Raw genomic sequence first — 18,339 nt, 5'->3', positions numbered from 1 at the left:
CCGGGTCATGTCCCGCAGGCAGGCGGCCAAGGCGCGGGCCGGTGGCGGGGGCAAGAAGGCGGAGCTGGAGCGGAAGCGGGACGAGCGGGCGGCCCGCCGGGCGCTGGGCAAGGAGCGCAGGAACCGGGCCCACGCGGAGGAGGACGGCGGCGGTGCCGCGGCCCAGGAGTTCGTTAGCTTCGGCAACCAGCTGCAGCCGCTGGGCCTCAAGCTGCGCGAGGTGCCGGGCGACGGGTGAGCGCGCGGAGGCGAGGCCACGCCCCCTGCCGGGCCCCCTCCAGCACTACGCCCCCCTCCCTTCCTCCCTCCAGTGCCACGCCCCCTGCCGGGCACCCAGCCCCGCCCCCTGGCTGGGCACACGCCCTGGGGGTGCAGTTGCTGTCCTGGACACGCAGCGCCCCGGCCCTGTCCTGTGCGCGCAGCCTCCCCAGCTGCCAGCCCCCAAACCACTCACCTGTCCCTGGGCAGCCTGACCCAACCGCCCAGCTCCTCTGGCTTCCCCGATCCGGGCTCACAGCCCCCTTTGCCCTCAGCTCCCCAGGCACTGGTGCTGCCCATGTGCCTCAACGTGGAGCTCCTGGTTCGTGTCCTTTCCACAAACACCACTGACAAGTACTTGGACTTGCTTCGATTCTGCAGCCTTGTACAGAGGCTGAGGATTGAGGGAGGGTGGGTGTAGGCTGCTTGTAGAACTAACAGGTCACATTCTATTCCCTTGATTATAATAGGACAAGACACTATTGCAACTGTGAAACTGGCAAGAATCTTGCCAATTTCACTCTGCAGTAATGGAGTTGAATCAAAGGAGGGAGACCTGCAAAAATCCAAGCTGAGGCAGGGGTACAAGTGTGGAGACACCCCAAAAATCAGAAGCACTGGGGTAGAGGTTGGGGGAGTGTCCCTTCTTTCTATTATCCATAGGAGTCCTTTCTCTGGGGAGGGCAGCCTTCACATTTATCAGACTGTTATTGGCTAGACCAGGGGTAGGCAACCTACGGCACTTGTGCCGAAGGCGGCACGTGACCTGATTTTCAGTGGCACTCACGCTGCCCAGGTCCTGGCCACCGGTCCGGGAGCTCTGCATTTTAATTTAATTTTAAATTAAGTTTCTTAAACATTTTAAAACCCTTATTTACTTTACATACAACAATAGTTTAGTTATATATTATAGACATATAGAAAGAGACCTTCTAAAAACATTAAAATGTATTACCGGCATGTGAAACCTTAAATTAGAGTGAATAAATGAAGACTTGGCACAGCACTTCCGAAAGGTTGCCGACCCCTGGGCTAGAGGCAGCTCTGGAAGATGGAGGCCCCTGAACCAGAGTCCCAGGACATCACAGTGGTGGGAATCTCAGCCTCCTTTTCTGTTCCAGGGGTGATTAGGTTCTCAGTGGTGGACTGACCCTCATATTTTATATTGGCTTGTGCCTGTTAGGTGTCTCATTGACTTTTTAATCTCTGGTATGTTTCTATCAGTCCTGCTACCTGTATTTTGAATAGCAGTTGAATGCTCTCTAGCCTGATAAATAGTTAGTTTTTATAATTTATACATATATATGCTAAAGACACAATGTCACAATATGTACTTGATTGAGGAGGGCAGGTTGAGTGACCCAACCCCTTAAAGAGATTATCATGTTAGAGAACATTCCAATTCTTTAAAATATACCTATCGTTATCTCTTAACCCTTCGGGGAAGGGGTGACTACTGCATTAACAGAATAGTTGACTGTGTGGATAGTGTCACTATTCAATAACTTGCTCTTTGTAGCATCCCATCCTTTATTTTGGCTGGGATTTTTGAAGCGATTTAAAGGAATTAGGTGCCCAAATCCCCAATTTCAAGGACAGTTGTTGGCCCGTGAGAGACTAGTCAATGGTTTTCTATCGTGTTCTTAGTGGATGGCTGTCTATTTCACTAAAAGCTGTACACATTTGCTACTAGTAGGTAAACACTTTCCGTTGCAGCAGAGATGCTGAGTAGTAAGTGAGCATCTCACTACAGGCCTGACATGCAGGGAAGCTTATTTTCCTGCTGCCATGACTGCACTGTTCCTAGCTGTAAATCATGGACTTCAGCATTAATCACCCATATTAAATACATGTCAGACAGACTTATTTGAAGTGTTGTCTTTCTACAGCAACTGTTTGTTCCGGGCCCTTGGTGACCAGCTTGAGGGGCACTCCAGAAACCACCTGAAATACCGCCAGGAAACAGTGGATTACATGATAAAGCAGAGGGAGGATTTTGAACCTTTTGTTGAGGATGATGTTCCCTTTGAGAGACATGGTATGGAAACTGTGGGATGCTGGCAGAAGGAGTTATTGTGTAATTAATCCCCTAGCCAAACCTCTTGCCCTTCCATTTCCCCAGCCCAAAGCTACCTTAGAGTAGCTATTCATTCTTCAGGTGCAATATGTAGATACTCAAGAGTTTTCCACCAACAAGGCTTTAGGGGAGGGCGGGAGGCCAGGAACGTGAGCTGCTAACTGGTCTTGGTATGTGTCCAAATATAGGAGCAGTTTGGAGAGGCAAAATAAGCCTAGGGGTATATCCACATTGTTGCACTGAGGTGTAATTCCCAGGTCGGGCAGATGTACATGTGGCCGCAGTGGCGTGGGTGGTGGCTTAGGCTAGCTGCCCACATATGTACCTAGGATCTTGGACTGGGTTGGACTCAGGCCGCCAGCCCAAGCCGCTGCCTGTGCTCTCGTGGCCACACTGCTGTTTTTAATGTGCTTGCTTGATCAGAGCTAGCACATGTATGTGTCTACCTGAGTTGAGAATTGCAATGTAGACTCACTGTGAGTGAGTTAGGTGCCTGACTGCCATTGAATTTCAGTGAGTGGGTGCCCTCCCAACTCTTTGGGTTCCTTTGAAAAATCTCTCCCTGAGGTGCTTAGTTTTAGTAGGACTTCAGATTAAATGGAAGCCTTGCCCCATAACATTATATAAATGCTAACGCTAGATAAGAGCAAAAACAGAGCCTTATCTAGACTTTGCTATAAGAGCCTGGAGAAACCCCTAAGTAACACACAGGTGATACAGGAAGCGGCTTTAGTGATTCAGTACATGGCATGCTGCTTTCTGAGTTACTGCTGAGCTGACAACCTCACATATGTGAGGGGAGCATTTTCTATGGTGATTAAAGACCCTCTTAATCTTTATGTCCAAATTCCAACATGAATGATCACATTTGTCTGTCAGGCTTGTTGCTGAGGTGTGGTTCTGTTTAGCCACAAGTGTTTCTGTATGTGTCAAATCCAAATCTCTAACCTCTTCTGTATCTATTCTGAATTTTTTTTTAGTTGCCAATTTGGCGAAGCCTGGTACATTTGCTGGCAATGATGCTATTGTGGCATTTGCAAGGAACAATCAAATGAATGTGGTTATTCATCAGCTCAATGCCCCTCTGTGGCAGGTAAGAATCAACATTTAACTTTCCTACGTTGGCCTAGCTTCCTGCTGACTAATACAGATAGTGTTAAATTTGCTGATTTTTTGTTTGTTTTAATTACTCTTGGCTAGGTTTTGGTATGATGCTGAGTGCCTCTTTGCTTCCCTCTCTCCCCTGCAATGTTTCTCCCAAAATGTAAGCAAGGAGGAGGGGGATAAGACACTATAATTTAGGCCAATAAACAGCTATTGAACATCTGAAACTTAAGCATGTCAGGCCAGATCGTCTTGTGTAAACTGACCTCTCCATTGAGGTGAGACTTGCATCACCTGAGGATCAGGCGTATGTGTAGAATGACTGTTTTGATATTAGATCGAGTCACGGTTGGGGAAGGTTCTTGGTGCAGACATATGTTGGGAGTTAAAAATAAGTGTGGTAAGGCGGTCAACTGAATGTAGGAGTTGGTGTTGTGGCGGGGCCCTTGGATGCCTGTTGTGTGTGAGAAGCTCCATCAGTTGGTGTTTTGGGGAAGTGCAGACTGAGTTAGTGCTTTTGTGGGTGACATGGAGTGGATAGAACCGTAAACTTCTTGCAGTAACTCTGCAGGCCAAATTAGCATTGGCTAAAGCAGTATTGGTTTAGCTACATGGATGTAGAACTTCTAGGATGTGCAGAAATCAGTTGGGTTGATCCCCTGTTTGAATTCTCTATGTATTTCCTAAGATGTGTCCTATTTAATTACTGCTAAACTGCTTGAAAGCTACTGCTGCTTTACATTGCTGTGTTACTGAAATCAATGAATTGTTAGGATGTACCATGTACTGCATGTTTGCACTTGCCATGGTTGCCAGCGGTATTTTGAGTGACATTCAGGTAAACGTCACCAGCATAAGAACGTGGACTATGCAGAGACTGAGATGTTTGAGAGAGCTTGTTAGCTGGCCTCAATCCTCTGTAATACAATAGTAAGCATCTGTGTTAACCGTTTCCCTTGGGAGGTTGGCAAAGTCTGAGATGACAGAAGAATGAATCCATACGGAACCTTCCCCTTCTGTATTCAGAGGAGCAGCATGTGAATGAGCTTCTTCAGTCCTGGATCATTCATCTGTGTGTCCGTGCTTTAGTGAGGTGGATGTAAAGGAGTAGCCCTCCTTTACAAATAGTACAACAAAATGCATAGATTAGGTCTACTGTGGAGTCAGAGCAGTTACCAATTGGAAGGTCTAGCTGGCATTTTAAATGCACTCCAGCATGCTGTAAATTAACCATTGAATGGATTTCAGAACCAGAAAAGTGTATTTGGAGTTTAGATGACCCTACATAAGTTAGGTAGCTAACCCACACGTTCTAAAGAAAAAGCATTCTTCTACTATGCTAAATTAGCTAGCTATGAATCCAGCAAGCATAATGCTCAGCTATGGTAGAACCTCAGAATTATGAACTGACCAGTCAACCACACCCCTCATTTGGAACCAGAAGTACACAATCAGGCAGCAGAGACCAAATAAACAAACAAATATAGTACAGTGCTGTGTTAAATGTAAACTACTAAAAAACAATAGGAAAGTATTGTTCTTCTCTGTAATAAAGTTTCAAAGCTGTGTTAAGTCAATGTTCTTTCAAAAGTTTACAACTGAACTATAATGTTTTGTTCAGCATTATGACCATTTCAGCGTTACGAACAACCTCCATTCTCGAGCTGTTTGTCACTCTGAGGTTCTACTGTACTTGGTTTCTCAGAGCATGTAGAGGCAACCACTATGTAGGAGTTCCTGGATATGTTACTCAAGTTATTGTTTTGAGCTGAATGTGCAAGTTGATGTGCTCACTCTTATCAGTACATCATGCATCACCTCAACAATTACTGCCTGAATGTTCCCTCGTTCATGGACCATTTTCAGTGCCCTTATTATAGGGCTTGTGATGAGATTTCTTGTCTTTTGTGTGGCTGAATGTAGTGCTGAGGAAAGGTGCTAGTTGACAGCCCCAGTGATGGAAGTCCCCTACCACAGAACAAGTATTTTGGGGCAGCCGTGTAGCTCTCTCCCTACAACTGCCATTGTGCCTCAGAGAGACTGTCTTTAGGGGAGTTTATTTTCCATGCTTCACTTGAGTCCTTGGTCTCAGCAATAGAACCAGATGGGGGTTGACTTGTAAGAGAGCCACCTTCAGCACAAAGCAGCCAACCTGAAAAAATCCTGGTAGAGCAAGTGCTTAATGCCTCCCACTCTACTTATTTCTCAATCATTTTTGGCCTGCTCCAAAGCCTAGTGAAGTCACTGGACATCTTTCCATTGGGATTTGGATCAGCTCCCTTGATTTATTTTGGAAAAAATGCTTTTTGAGATGCCTATCACACATGGAGTTACAGAGTTTGCTTTGTGCCTAATGATGTCTTTGCCATTCTCCTTTGGCTTAAGATGCTCTCATTAACAAGGTCTATTTCCAGTACAAATTAGCACCCTAACTCTTTCCTGAATAAAAGTGAGTTTTGATTACTTTCTGCATTATTGTCACATTTGCTGTAGCAAAACTCTACTTACAGCCCCAGTGCGTCAGCAGGAAGCTTCCCTTTTGTTAGTTTGTCCAGGTTTTCCTATCAGGATGCCCTCTTGGAACGGCAGGATCTGTAGCCATTGACCCTTCTTCAAAAGAGACTTGCAAAGTAGACGTAAAGCTAGCGAAGCTTAAAATATCTTGTTGCCTTCCGGCATGTTGACCAACTTAAAAATACTGGAATGAGAATGGGGAGGTAAATGAAAAAGTTGTTGAATTGGTGACTTGAAGGTGAATAGTTGTTAAAAGAAAGAAATGGAGGACACTTGTTTGAGATCTCAAATCCTTAACAGGACAGACATATACTTCTCCTACAGATATAGTCTAAAGGAGAGCAGGAAAATGCTCTTAGTTGCATTCAGAAACATGGAGGGGTGAGCATTCTTTGTGTTGCTTTGGGTACTGGTCATCTGGTTTGGCAGGTAAGTAAAGGGGGAGCTGACTTACAAATATTCAGTTATGAAAATAAATCTAATTCTCTGCATCCCATTTCAGAGCTGGGATCTTTAACATCTTTTATGTAAAAGTTTAAGTAACTTAAAATATCTGGGTGCCCACCTATACTTAGCAGCTGTTACATCCCTAGATGCAGCTAATTCCCAGGCTAGATATGTTTTCTACAGATATTGCTAAACTTTGACTGGCACAAATGAAAACTTTCATTTTCTTTAATGTTTTCCAGGCCTGCTCTAGTATTAAAGAGCAAAATGACCAGCACTGCATTTCTAAAGGCATAAGAATCAAGCAGCTGATGTGGCTTCCTATCACTATAGCTTGCTTATTATGGATATTATTTTAGGTACATCTGGACTACTGGCTAAATGTTCCTTAGTTAAAGGTCTTAGCTATCTAGATAGTTTCCTAGGTCAATGTTTTGTATTAGTCTTAAGCACTGCTTGGGGGGTGGGAAATCAGATGCTCTTCAGAATGCAAAGTTGATTCAATTCCAAGGCCTTTTTGGGAATCTCTCCATCTTCCTCAGATTCGAGGCACGGATAAAAGCAACGCCAGGGAACTGCACATTGCCTATCGGTATGGAGAGCACTACGATAGTGTGCGGAGAATAAATGACAACTCTGAAGCTCCTTCACATCTTCAGACGGAGGTCGGTGATGACAGAACGAGCTCCTCTGGTCTGGTGTGGGCGTCAAACCAGAGTCTGGGTCTCCGGTTTCTGCTAGCTCAATTTGATTGAATATGTCAAAAGTGATTGTCATCGATGGTGTGTGCGCGTGTGCATGCGGCACCCTCTCATTGACTGTGTTGTGTTGAGCATTGGGGACACAAAAAATATCCCTTGGTCATTATAGTTGGTGATGTCCATTTAGCAGGCTGTTGGAGAAAGTTTCTACGTTTACAGGACTGGGATCCGGGAACTTCTGAATTCTAGTCCTGGCTCTGATCAGTACTGAGGGCCCAAATGTCCTTGTAAACATGTAAAAAACCAAGGGGGGGACTTGAAGGTGAAACAGCCTCACTCTAGAGCCATCACTGCCCCTCATTAACTATGGAGGGTAAGAGTGAGCTGTCCTGGAGTCACGGTGCATGCAGCTGTACAACATGCACCTTTAAATGAGGTTCAATACTTGAAATTTTCTTTTATGAAGTCTGCTTGCTATACATAATCCTATAGCATCAGAAGCTTTTCACCATATAATGCAAGACTCAGGCAACGGTGGAAATGACAATGGAAAATTATCCAGTTTGAGGTTGGTTTTTTGTTTTTTGTTTTTTAAATAAAGAACATCCCAGGCAAAGGTATTTAATTCTCTAGCCAAGTTCAATGGTCAGCACTAGGTTTCCTTTGTCCTGTCTTGAAATGACAGTCTCTTCATATGCTATGGGACTCTGATTTGACCCAGGCTGGTAGTTTTCATGGTTTCCTTGTCACTGCAGATGCTGTGTAAAAATGAATCCAATAAGAGGGAGAAGATCAAGCCACAGAAGGACAAATCTGAAGAGGAGTTAGAGAATGAAGTGGAAGATGCTGTACAAAAAGTCTGTAATGCAACCGGGTGTTCGGTCAGTATTTAGTCTAGTCTTCATTTCGGAGTGATGCACACAATAAAGGGCACCTTTTATTACATGAAAGTTGACCTGCAAATGGTTCATGGGCTGATGCTGCTGAGCAGTTTCAGCACCAGAGCTGCAAGTCACTGGTCAGGGCTTTCAAGGGATATGCTTCATAATACAGGTGCATTAGCTACAGATGAAGTGTATTGCAGGATTTTTTTTTTTTTTGGCATGTCTAGCTTGAGGCCCCTTGAAGGTGCCAGATTTTCAGAAAGTGCTGAGCATCCATTCTCTGAAATTCAGGCCCTTTAAGGTATCATAAGGTGAGCACCCAAAATCCCTAGTCACTTTGGCCATCATTGTTAAACAGCTGTAATCAGCAGCTGCACTGTCCCTGTAGATTGTCATCTGTATTATAGTAGTTCCTAGGGGCCGACCAAGAATCGGGCTCCATATTCCTCGGGGACATACAGACATAGAGCAGGGACTCTCTAGTACTCTGAAGTACTTAGATTATGCGGGCTATACCTTAGCACATCAGCACTCGTGTGCATGACTGTGCAGTCAACTGAGTTTTTTGGATTCGGCTGCTGAGTTTAAATCAGATTTGTCACTTACTGTGCCCTACTGAAAAGCAGAAATGTGGAAGCTTATAAGAATTTCTCAAACAAGATTTGCTTTTAGCTAGAATGTATAGATAATTGTTTAACAAGTCTGAGGGGTTCAAGTCTAACCCACGTATTAACATCTCTATTTGTGGCTAGGATGTTGATTTAATCATTCAGATTCTGGAAGTGAAGAACTACGATATTGATTCTGCAATATTTGCTGTTCTCCAAGTGAACGAAGTGAAAAGAATCTGTAAGTAAATGGAGGATTTTTTAAAAACTCTTGTGCTTCTGAAAAATGCTGGCAGGAGGGTACTGAAGACAGAGGTGCTCTCCTTAACCACATGACAGGGATAGCACTGGCAGCAGCAGAGCAAGCTTCTCCTCAGATGTCCCACCAGGGTGCCTCAGCCCTAGCATAAAAGGATCACCTGTGAGGGGATAAGGTTAAACTTCTAGGTTTTTTAGCCATATAAATAGGAAGAAAACCAAGAAGGAAGAAGTGGGACCGCTTAAAACTTTAAACGGAGTGGAGATTAGGGATAATCTTGGAGTGGCACAATATCTGAATGAATATTTTGCCACGGTCTTTAATGAGGCTAATGAAGGGCTAAGGAATAGTGATAGAGGGACCGATGGGAATGAAGATATGGGGGTAGACATTACGGTATCTGAGGTGGAGGCCAAACTTGAACAGCTTAACGGAAGTAAATCGGGGGGCCCGGATAATCTTCATCCTAGAATATTAAGGGAATTGGCGAGTGATATTGCTAGCCCGTTAGCGTTGATTTTTAATAAATCTCTAAATTCGGGGATTGTACCGTTGGACTGGAGATTAGCTAATGTAGTTCCTATATTCAAGAAGGGGAAAAAAAGTGACCCGGGTAACTACAGGCCTGTTAGTTTAACATCTGTAGTATGCAAAGTAATGGAAAAAATTTTGAAAGAGAGAGTGGTTAAGGAGCAGGAGGCCGATGACAACTGGGATAGATTACAGCATGGATTTACGAAAGGTAGATCGTGCCAAACCAATCTGATCTCCTTCTTTGAGAAAGTAACAGATTTTTTAGACAAGGGAAATGCGGTGGATCTAATATATCTGGATTTCAGTAAGGCGTTTGATACGGTACCGCATGAGGAATTATTGGTTAAATTGGAAAAGATGGGGATCGAAATGAAAATCCAGAGGTGGATAAGGAGTTGGTTAAAGGGGAGACTGCAGAGGGTAGTACTGAAAGGGGAACTGTCGGGTTGGAGGGGGGTTACCAGTGGAGTTCCTCAAGGTTCGGTTTTGGGTCCTATTTTATTCAATCTATTTATTGCTGACCTGGGAACCAAGAGTAGGAGTGGGCTGATAAAGTTTGCGGACGACACCAAGTTGGGAGGTATTGCCAATTCGGAGAAGGATCGGGATATCCTCCAGGGAGATTTGGATGACCTTGTAAACTGGAGTATTAGTAACAGGATGAAATTCAATAGTGAGAAGTGTAAGGTTATGCATTTAGGGATGACTAACAAGAATTTTAGTTATAAGCTAGGGACGCACCAGTTGGAAGTAACGGAGGAGGAGAAGGACCTGGGAGTCCTGGTTGATCGTAGGATGACTGAGTAGGCAATGTGATGTGGCCGTTAAAAAAGCTAATGCGGTCTTGGGTTGCATTAGGCGGGGTATTTCTAGTAGGGATAAGGAAGTGCTAGTCCCGTTATATAAGGCGTTGGTGAGACCTCATTTGGAGTATTGTGTGCAGTTTTGGTCTCCCATGTTTAAGAAGGATGAGTTAAAACTGGAACGGGTACAAAGAAGGGCCACTAGAATGATCCGAGGAATGGAAGGCCTGTCGTATGACAGGAGACTTGAGGAGCTCGGTTTGTTTTCCTTAACCAAAAGAAGGATAAGGGGAGATATGATTGCACTCTTTAAATATATCAGAGGGATAAATACCAGGGAAGGAGAGGAATTATTTCAGCTCAGTGCTAATGTAGACACGAGGACGAACGGATATAAATTGTCAGTCAGGAAATTTAGGCTTGAAATTAGACGAAGGTTTCTAACCATCAGGGGAGTGCAATACTGGAACAGCCTACCGAGGGAAACAGTAGGGGCGAAGGACCTCCATGACTTTAAGATCAAGCTAGATAAGTTTATGGAGGAGATGGTATAATAGGATAATGGGCTTAGTCAACAGGTCAATTAAGTGCCAAACTGGTACTTAATTGGGTCAAATTGGGTCAATGATATGATATTCTTAACCTCTTTCAGAGGGTATGGCTGGAGAGTCTTGCCCGCATGCTCGGGGTTCAGCTGACCGCCATATTTGGGGTCGGGAAGGAATTTTCCTCCAGGGCAGATTGGCAGTGTCCCTGGAGGTTTTTCGCCTTCCTCCGAAGCATGGGGCAGGGGTCGCTTGCTAAAAGAGTGGGTAGATCGGCTAATGTGGCCTGCATCTTGCAGGAGGTCAGACTAGATGATCATAATGGTCCCTTCTGATCTTGAATTCTATGATTCTATGATTCTACTCCGATCAGTGCTTGGTGTCTTAGCTGAAGCTTCCAGTGTGGTGCCATCTATGAAGCTGGTTTCAGTGACTATGCTAGGAACTCGAGTGAGCCCACCAACTGATTACATCCAGGACAGCAAGCAGCTAGCCCCAACCGACCTGCGCTGGGTTTGTGCCGATGACATAACATTTACAAGGCTCCACTTCAGCCATTCAGTCCCTCAAATAAATGGATTTTCAGCGTTTACTAATTGATTCTAAACCTGCTATTGCACTCAGGCCTCTGGTGTCCCTTCACCTGGGACGTTTAGGTCCTGAGGAGATCTTCCCCACAAAGTTAATAAAAGCCTGCTACTGAAAGGCAACAAGGATCAAGTACGTTCTTGTACATATGGTCCTCTTCTGAACTTTGCAATGGGTGTGAAATTTGAGGGGTCAAAAAAAATCTGTGGGCTCCATAAACTGGTTACCATGAGCAGCCCCATAACTAGCTAAGTAGTTTAAGCAGCATATGCCACCCCCCAAAAATTAAAACATTGTAGAAAGCCCATTAGGAACCCAGTGACATTCTGTAACCAAGAGATGGATTGTATCAGTGTCTGAGTGAAATGTCTTCCTTTAATAGATTCTGAAGAGGAATATGAGACCCAGGCCAAAAGTCAGAAGTCACAGAGCTCAGCCTTGTGGGAGGAGAATGGAAGTGGCACCAGAATCTTTGGAAATCAGGGATTGCAGCAGGATGGAACAGAAAACAACAAGACACAGGCTAGTCCGGATGAAGAGAATCAAACCAACAAAAAACATTTCCCAAAGGTATCCCTCGGGAGGGCTGGGAGCAGGTCAGCTGTAGGTTCAGAGGAACTCTGACATTCTGGTGAACTCCTTGATTAAGGTTTAATCCTGGAATTAATATACATTTTGCCCATGTATACAAACTTGCTGTATTGCTGCAAGAAATGCACTCCCTCAATTTGCTAGCTGTACTGCTGCGATCTGATCTGTGTCAGACCATGCTCTTCTGACAATGGAAAACAAGAATGTTACACTATCATGTGGCCTCTGATTTCTCAACCAAGAAGATGTTCAAATTCTGGGAGAGGGGCTGTGTGGGTACATTCAGGCCTCTGCTTTGTAACCTTGTGCTTTTAATATGATTTTGTTTGCCTCCCTTTGCTATAGAACACAGAATATTCCTTTGTCTGTTGAGCAGGGCCTATGGGTAGAGCCTGCCAAATTCACAGCCATGAAAAGTGTCATGGACCATGAAATCTGGTCTCCCTCCATGAAGTCTGGTCTTGTGTGCTTTTACCTTACGCTATACAGATTTCACAGGGGAGACCGGAGTTTCTCTCATTGGGAGTCCTGATCCAAAGAGTTGCAGGTGGGATCACAAGGTTATTTTATGGGGGTTGGAGTATTGCCACCCTTACTTCTTCACCACCTTCAGAGCTGGGAGGCCAGAGAGCGGTGGCTGTTGGCCGAGAGCCCAGCTCTGAAGGCAGAGCCGCCGCCAGCAGCAGCACAGAAGAATGGTATGGTATTGCCACCCTTACTGCTGCCTGCAGAGCTGGGCCCTCAGTCAGGAGCCGCCACTCTCTGGCCGCCCAGCTCTGACGGCAGCAGCACAGCAGTAAGGGTGGCAATACCATACCATGCCATCCTTACTTCTGCGCTGCTGCTGGTGGCAGCTCTGCCTTCAGAACTGGGCTCCCAGCAGCTGCCACTGCCCAGCTCTGAAGGCAGCGCCACCACCACCAGCAGCGCAGAAGTAAGGGTAGTAGTACCACAACCCTCCCTACAATAACCTTGTCTCTCACACACACACACCCCTACCTTTTTGGGTCAGGACCCCTACAGTTACAACACCGTGAGATTTCAGATTTAAATAGCTGAAATCATGAAATTTATGACTTTAAAAATCCCATGACTGTGAATTTGGTAGGGCCCTACCTATGGGTGTTTGAAGGTGTATTTACTGTTGGACTCTTCCTTTTAAGGTATCCAATAAACAAAGGAAGGAGCAGCAGCGGCTAGAGAAAAAGAAGCGGCAAGAAGAAAGGCACCGGCAGAAAGTCCTGGCCAACCGGAGTAACAATGCAGATAACAACAGGAGTGAGACAGACTCGGATACACAAGTCACCCTGGTGAAGACCCTGGCAGCGCTGAACATATGACTGATGTATTGTGTGGTCTTTGATGGAATAGGCGAATGGCAAATAAGACTGATCAGACAAAGCCATCTTCAAAGCAGATTCCCAAGCACCCCACTATTTTTAAACAATGTTTCTATGGGGTTCTCTTAGCATATGCTAAGTTGTCTTTGGTTCTCCAGCTGTGGGAAGAACAACTCTTCAGTAACACTAAAGAACATCAGCCAAGCTTGTGAGGGATGGGCAATCAAGGTTAAGCAAAGTGAAAACATCAACACTTGTTTTTACTATTCCCGAGACAGAGTCTATTCAACCTTGATCCATCACCCCACACACCTTGTGTGAATTTTGCTTGGAGATGTCACAATATTACTTAAGTTAACTCTGACTACATTTTTCTAAGCTCAAGCATGGAAGAGCTCTTATTTTAAATTACTGTGCAGGAACATTTTAACTGCTCCCAACTCAGGAACTCTTCTTTCTCTATTAAAGTAGATTAGGACAAAATTCCCAAATCCCTTTCAAAGCTGATCAGCCAAATGCTGTACTAGACATGTTAGATTCCTTTCCCTCCCGGCTTGTAACTTGATAGCAAGTTATAGTCCAGACAGAGCTGCTCTTGCTTTTGTTGCACCAAGACATATGCTAAATGCTGCTAACTATTAGGAGATAGGTATACGCAGGGAGATGGGGATAGTTGGGTCTATGCTTGTTTTTTTCCACAGAGCGGGTGAACTCTTAAGTCTGTAGATGCTCTGATCTGCTGGCAACTGAGTTCCCCTTCTGACAACGCTGCTCCAATAATAATAGGGAGACGCCAATGTATTCCCGAGGTTGCCAGGTGGATTCGCCCAATCTGGTGAGGTTTAATAAGATGATCTTTTACCATAAGCAGGTGTAAGGTTTCTATTGTATAGTAACAAAGATATGCTGGTGTTTGGACCATCCTCCGCCTCGTTCCTGAGCATTAAGGGCGAGAGTCCAAAAAGGGAACTTGACTGTCTAATCTCCAAACTAAGTACTTGTAGCCAATGGATCAAAAATCCTGGGAAGCACTGGGAGACCTGCCTGCTTTATTCCTCCTAAATCAAGCTTTTCCTAGCTTCAATTCCTCTGGGATACGGTCACCACGCACCACACAGTATAATTGATAACTAGAGTCTGAACCCTTTGCTGCTTTCCACAAAGATTAGGAGCCTGGCCTAAACTAGGGCCGAATTCCATAGTTATTAATTTGATGGTGTGAAGCATTGGACATCACTCAAGTGTTTGGACCGGCATCAAGCTTTAAAAAGTGAAGGATTGCGGGGAGGGGAGGAAACCATACTCAGAATAAAGTCTAAACAGAATGTTTGAGATGAGCTTTGAAAAGTGATCCTAGAGGTCTTAGTCATCCTACATTGGTACTAGAACATGTGTAGACATGAAACATACAAATGTCCCTTTGGCTTAATTGCCGAAGTCTTAGTTAGTGGTTCTTGGTTTCCTCTTACTGTATATCAGTAAAATGTGAAGCACTAGACGAAATGGTGCTCTGTTTGGTATGCTAGCAATATTAACGGTTGTAGGAGAAAAGTAGAACTGTGACCGCTAACCTTGGAGTTTAAAAAGCTGCTTGGTGGTAGTGAATAGAATGAAAAGCAGCCCTTTTGCTTAGAGAGATGTCACGCTGCATTTAACTGGTCAAGAGGTACATTACTGGCCGATCAGTCCAGGTTTTGGAAGCCATTCTTCCACCCAGCTATGGGTTGCACAGACTCCGGAAGTGATTATGAACACCTAGCAACTTTGTGCTTTGCTGCTTGGATTGCTAGTGAGATGGGAGCCTGGGGGGTGGGAGGAAAAAGGATAAAGCAGTGAATCTGACAAAGGGCACGTCACTTAACCAGCAGCAAGTAAAAGGTATTTACAACAGTGGGGAAAATGCCTTAGCAAGGTTGTATCTACAGGTCACTAAGGGGTTGCCTCCTTGCTTAGCCCCAGTATGTTTTGATGTAGGTAAGAGAGACTGTTTCTGTAAGTGGCTAGACAAACATCTGAGCTGAAGTGACAATGCTGGTTTGTCAGTTGTATAACTAGGATTTGGATTCTTGATATTCTTTGTGAATCATGTAGCTTTTTCTTGAGTCAGCTGATTAGAGGATTGTTTGTCCATCCAATTCTGGATGAGGGGTAGGAGACAGTTGTTCTGAAAGAAAATATAGCTACTAGATGACGGTTGCTTCTACCATAAGCACAGAAGCTGCCTCCATCACTGACCCTGTAAAGTTCAATCTTGTTCTTGAAGAGATTCATCGGGCTGGCTTTTTCATGCAGAGCTACCAGATTTTTAGTGGCAGGGGGAAGAGTGATCATACATTCAAAGACTTAACTATGGTACCTGAAACTGAATATGCAGATGAAAGCATTTTCTATTGCAAGTGTAAATGAACTAAACAAAGCTCTTATTGCACTGGGCTGACTGAGTGCTTTCACAAAACAACTTCACTCCAGCAAGCTGTGCCAAGAAATCTAACCTGCAGTAGTTGAGGGTCCCAAACTCTCCTGCCCTCTGTGGTATAGACTCTCTGGTCTGGCTGATGGAAATGCTCCTGCCTTTAAGATCTAGAACATCTCTGGCAGATGAGTTCCCTGTAATTTGTTAGTCTCTAAGGTGCCACAAGTACTCCTGTTCGTTTCCCTGTACTTTGTTCCTCCAGGACCTTGCTTTCGTGCCTGTTGGCTAAAGATTTGGCAGTTGCCCTCTAGGTGGCAGACTGTGAATAGCCTTCACAGGGAGAAGATCAGCAGGAAAATGAGCAGCGAATGAGTTGGGTTCATTCCCTTATAGCTTTTATTGTCAAGCTCTTTGGTATGGAGTCTACTGTGCTACATGGCATTGGGTGTCTTTGCACTGGGGTGATGAGCTCTGCGATTTTCCGCTTGTCATCATACATTGACATCAGTTCCCACCCATGTAGCAGAGACCATCTCCATCCAAGAAGCCTGCTGCTCGAGAATCCTCTGGTTTTATCAAGGTGGCTACTTTTGTACAAAACTCATTGGGCTTAATGCTAGATGGGGACTTAAATAGCTCAGGATAGGCAGTGGCATATGGAGACTTCCAACTCTAGATCTCTCTGGATGCAGATAAATGGTAGTTTAGGGGCTGAGGTGAACTGAATAAGTTTCAGTCCTGCTAGAAAGATACTATCATCATGGGCACTTGAAGGCCAGGACTGAATGAATATTGATTACCTCTGGAGTCCTTCAAGAGATGTTTAGCAAACATTGAAGCTTGTACTACGGCTGCTTGTGATATACCTATTTGGATAGAGGGTTAGCTCAGGAGTGGAAACTTGCATAGCTCCACTGACTTTGATGGAGTTAAATTGGTAATGTAAACCAAGCCTATGTCTGTATAACTGTTAGTTACACTGACCGAGTCCTCACTGTAGCCCATGCTATGGGCTTCTCCCATCAACATAGCGACTGCCTCTCAGGGAGGTGGAGTACCTCTGCTGACAGGAGAGCTTCCCCATCGGCAGAGGTAGCATCTTCATTATGCGCTACAGCACTGTAAGTGTAGACAAACAGTTATTGCCAAACTGTGCAGGTTGAGCATGTGGTCAATTGTTCTTTAATGCTACCGATCCACTACCTTCCTCCAGGAAACGTAAAGAGAAAATACCCCCCACAGCAGTTAAATTACACTGAAAGTAATAAACGCTTGGCTGGAGGTTGCACATGGTAACAAAAGCAGGCTTGGGTTCGAGTGTAAGTGGCAGGGAGGTGTCCCCTGTCTTTAGCTGTGCACTAATTCTAGTTTCTTTCTGGTGATACCTTAACCCTCCTTGGAGGGCGGTCAGTCCATCTGTTGACTTACCAGAGGTTTTACCTCATCTGCAGTGCCTGAATTTTAGAAAAGTCACATGACCTGTAGTATTTGCATCTATAGTAATGCTCCAGCTGTTCCTAATTTCCCTTGGATTCTGTTGAAACTGAGTAGGGATCTTCTTTTCCTTCCTACTTCAGAGCATTCTGTGGGGCTTCTGCCCCTGGCAAACCAAATGTCTGTCTCTTTTAATTGAATACATAGTGCAATAGAAGCTGCAAAGATGTGCCATGAACTAGGAGAATGGATTTTTGTATATTGCTCAAGTACAGATTAAAGGCAAAATTTTCAGATTTACTAAAAGCTGGCTCACTTCATTTTGTTGAGTAAGAATGTACTAGCCAACACACCCAAGCAATCTGATTCTCTCTGGTTCTGATCTGGTCCCCATTATTATAGTATGGGAGTGTTTCAGTGTTCAATGTATTTATCCTCAACACCTGGTGGTAGAGCAGCGGTATTATCTACATTTTACAGAGGAGGAACAGAGACACTAAGTGCTTGCCTCCCATTGGGCTGGTCATGAACTGTGCAACACCAACTCTATTCAGGAGCTGGCTAGCTCCATTTTGCCACCCCTTCCCACAATGGTATTGTGCTATAACGAGGGCCAAATTAACAACCCTGCAGCAGAAAAGCTAGAGCAGGGCATGGATTGCGTACACTTTCCCATAGCGACGTAGTTCTAGGATTACTACCTTCATGTCTTAAACTACCCTCTAAGGGTATGTCTACACTACCCACCGGATCTGCGGGCAGCGATCGAGCCAATGGGAGTCAATTTATCGCATCTAGTCTAGACGCGATAAATCGATCCCTGAGCACTCTCCTGTCGAAGGAGTCGACGGGGGGTGTGGCAGCAATTGAATCACTGTGGTGAGTAGGTTTAAGTATGTCAACTTCAGCTACATTATTCATGTAGCTGAAGTTGCATAACTTAGATCGATTTCTTCCCCCAACCCCCAGTGTAGACCAGGGCTAAGTTCTATGGGGTTTGAAAAATTTAAGCATTGCTGGGTGCTAACCGTAAAACAAGTTACTCTTACACTGTAGATCCAGGAAATTATCTATGTCAAACATCCAAGATCTTCCTACATCTATACTAGACCTGCTCAAAGACCACCACTAATGATCATGGTTTACAAGCCAATCCATGAGTTATGTTACTTCATTCAGTGACGATACCACAAACCAGTTACCAGTGAATGAAGGCAGGCCTGCCTTAGACAGCTAGCT

General features: G+C 44.7%; 1 protein-coding gene across 1 annotated transcript; it reads left to right on the top strand.

Moving 5' to 3' along the window:
- The first annotated feature begins 7 nt into the window (after window positions 1-7).
- Window positions 8-17,406, top strand: OTUD3 (OTU deubiquitinase 3). Its single transcript, XM_044995903.1, has 8 exons — window positions 8-234; window positions 2,148-2,296; window positions 3,316-3,428; window positions 6,943-7,065; window positions 7,857-7,982; window positions 8,738-8,834; window positions 11,705-11,892; window positions 13,077-17,406. The coding sequence occupies exons 1-8, from the start codon at window positions 8-10 to the stop codon at window positions 13,251-13,253; spliced, it is 1,200 nt and encodes a 399-aa protein (XP_044851838.1). The 3' UTR covers window positions 13,254-17,406.
- Window positions 17,407-18,339: the final 933 nt, after the last annotated feature.

This window comes from Mauremys mutica, chromosome 21, assembly GCF_020497125.1.
Source record: "Mauremys mutica isolate MM-2020 ecotype Southern chromosome 21, ASM2049712v1, whole genome shotgun sequence".
NCBI classification, from domain to species: Eukaryota; Metazoa; Chordata; order Testudines; family Geoemydidae; genus Mauremys; species Mauremys mutica.
The sequence above is the reverse complement of the archived record's forward strand: the minus strand, read 5'-3'. Positions and strand labels throughout refer to the sequence as shown.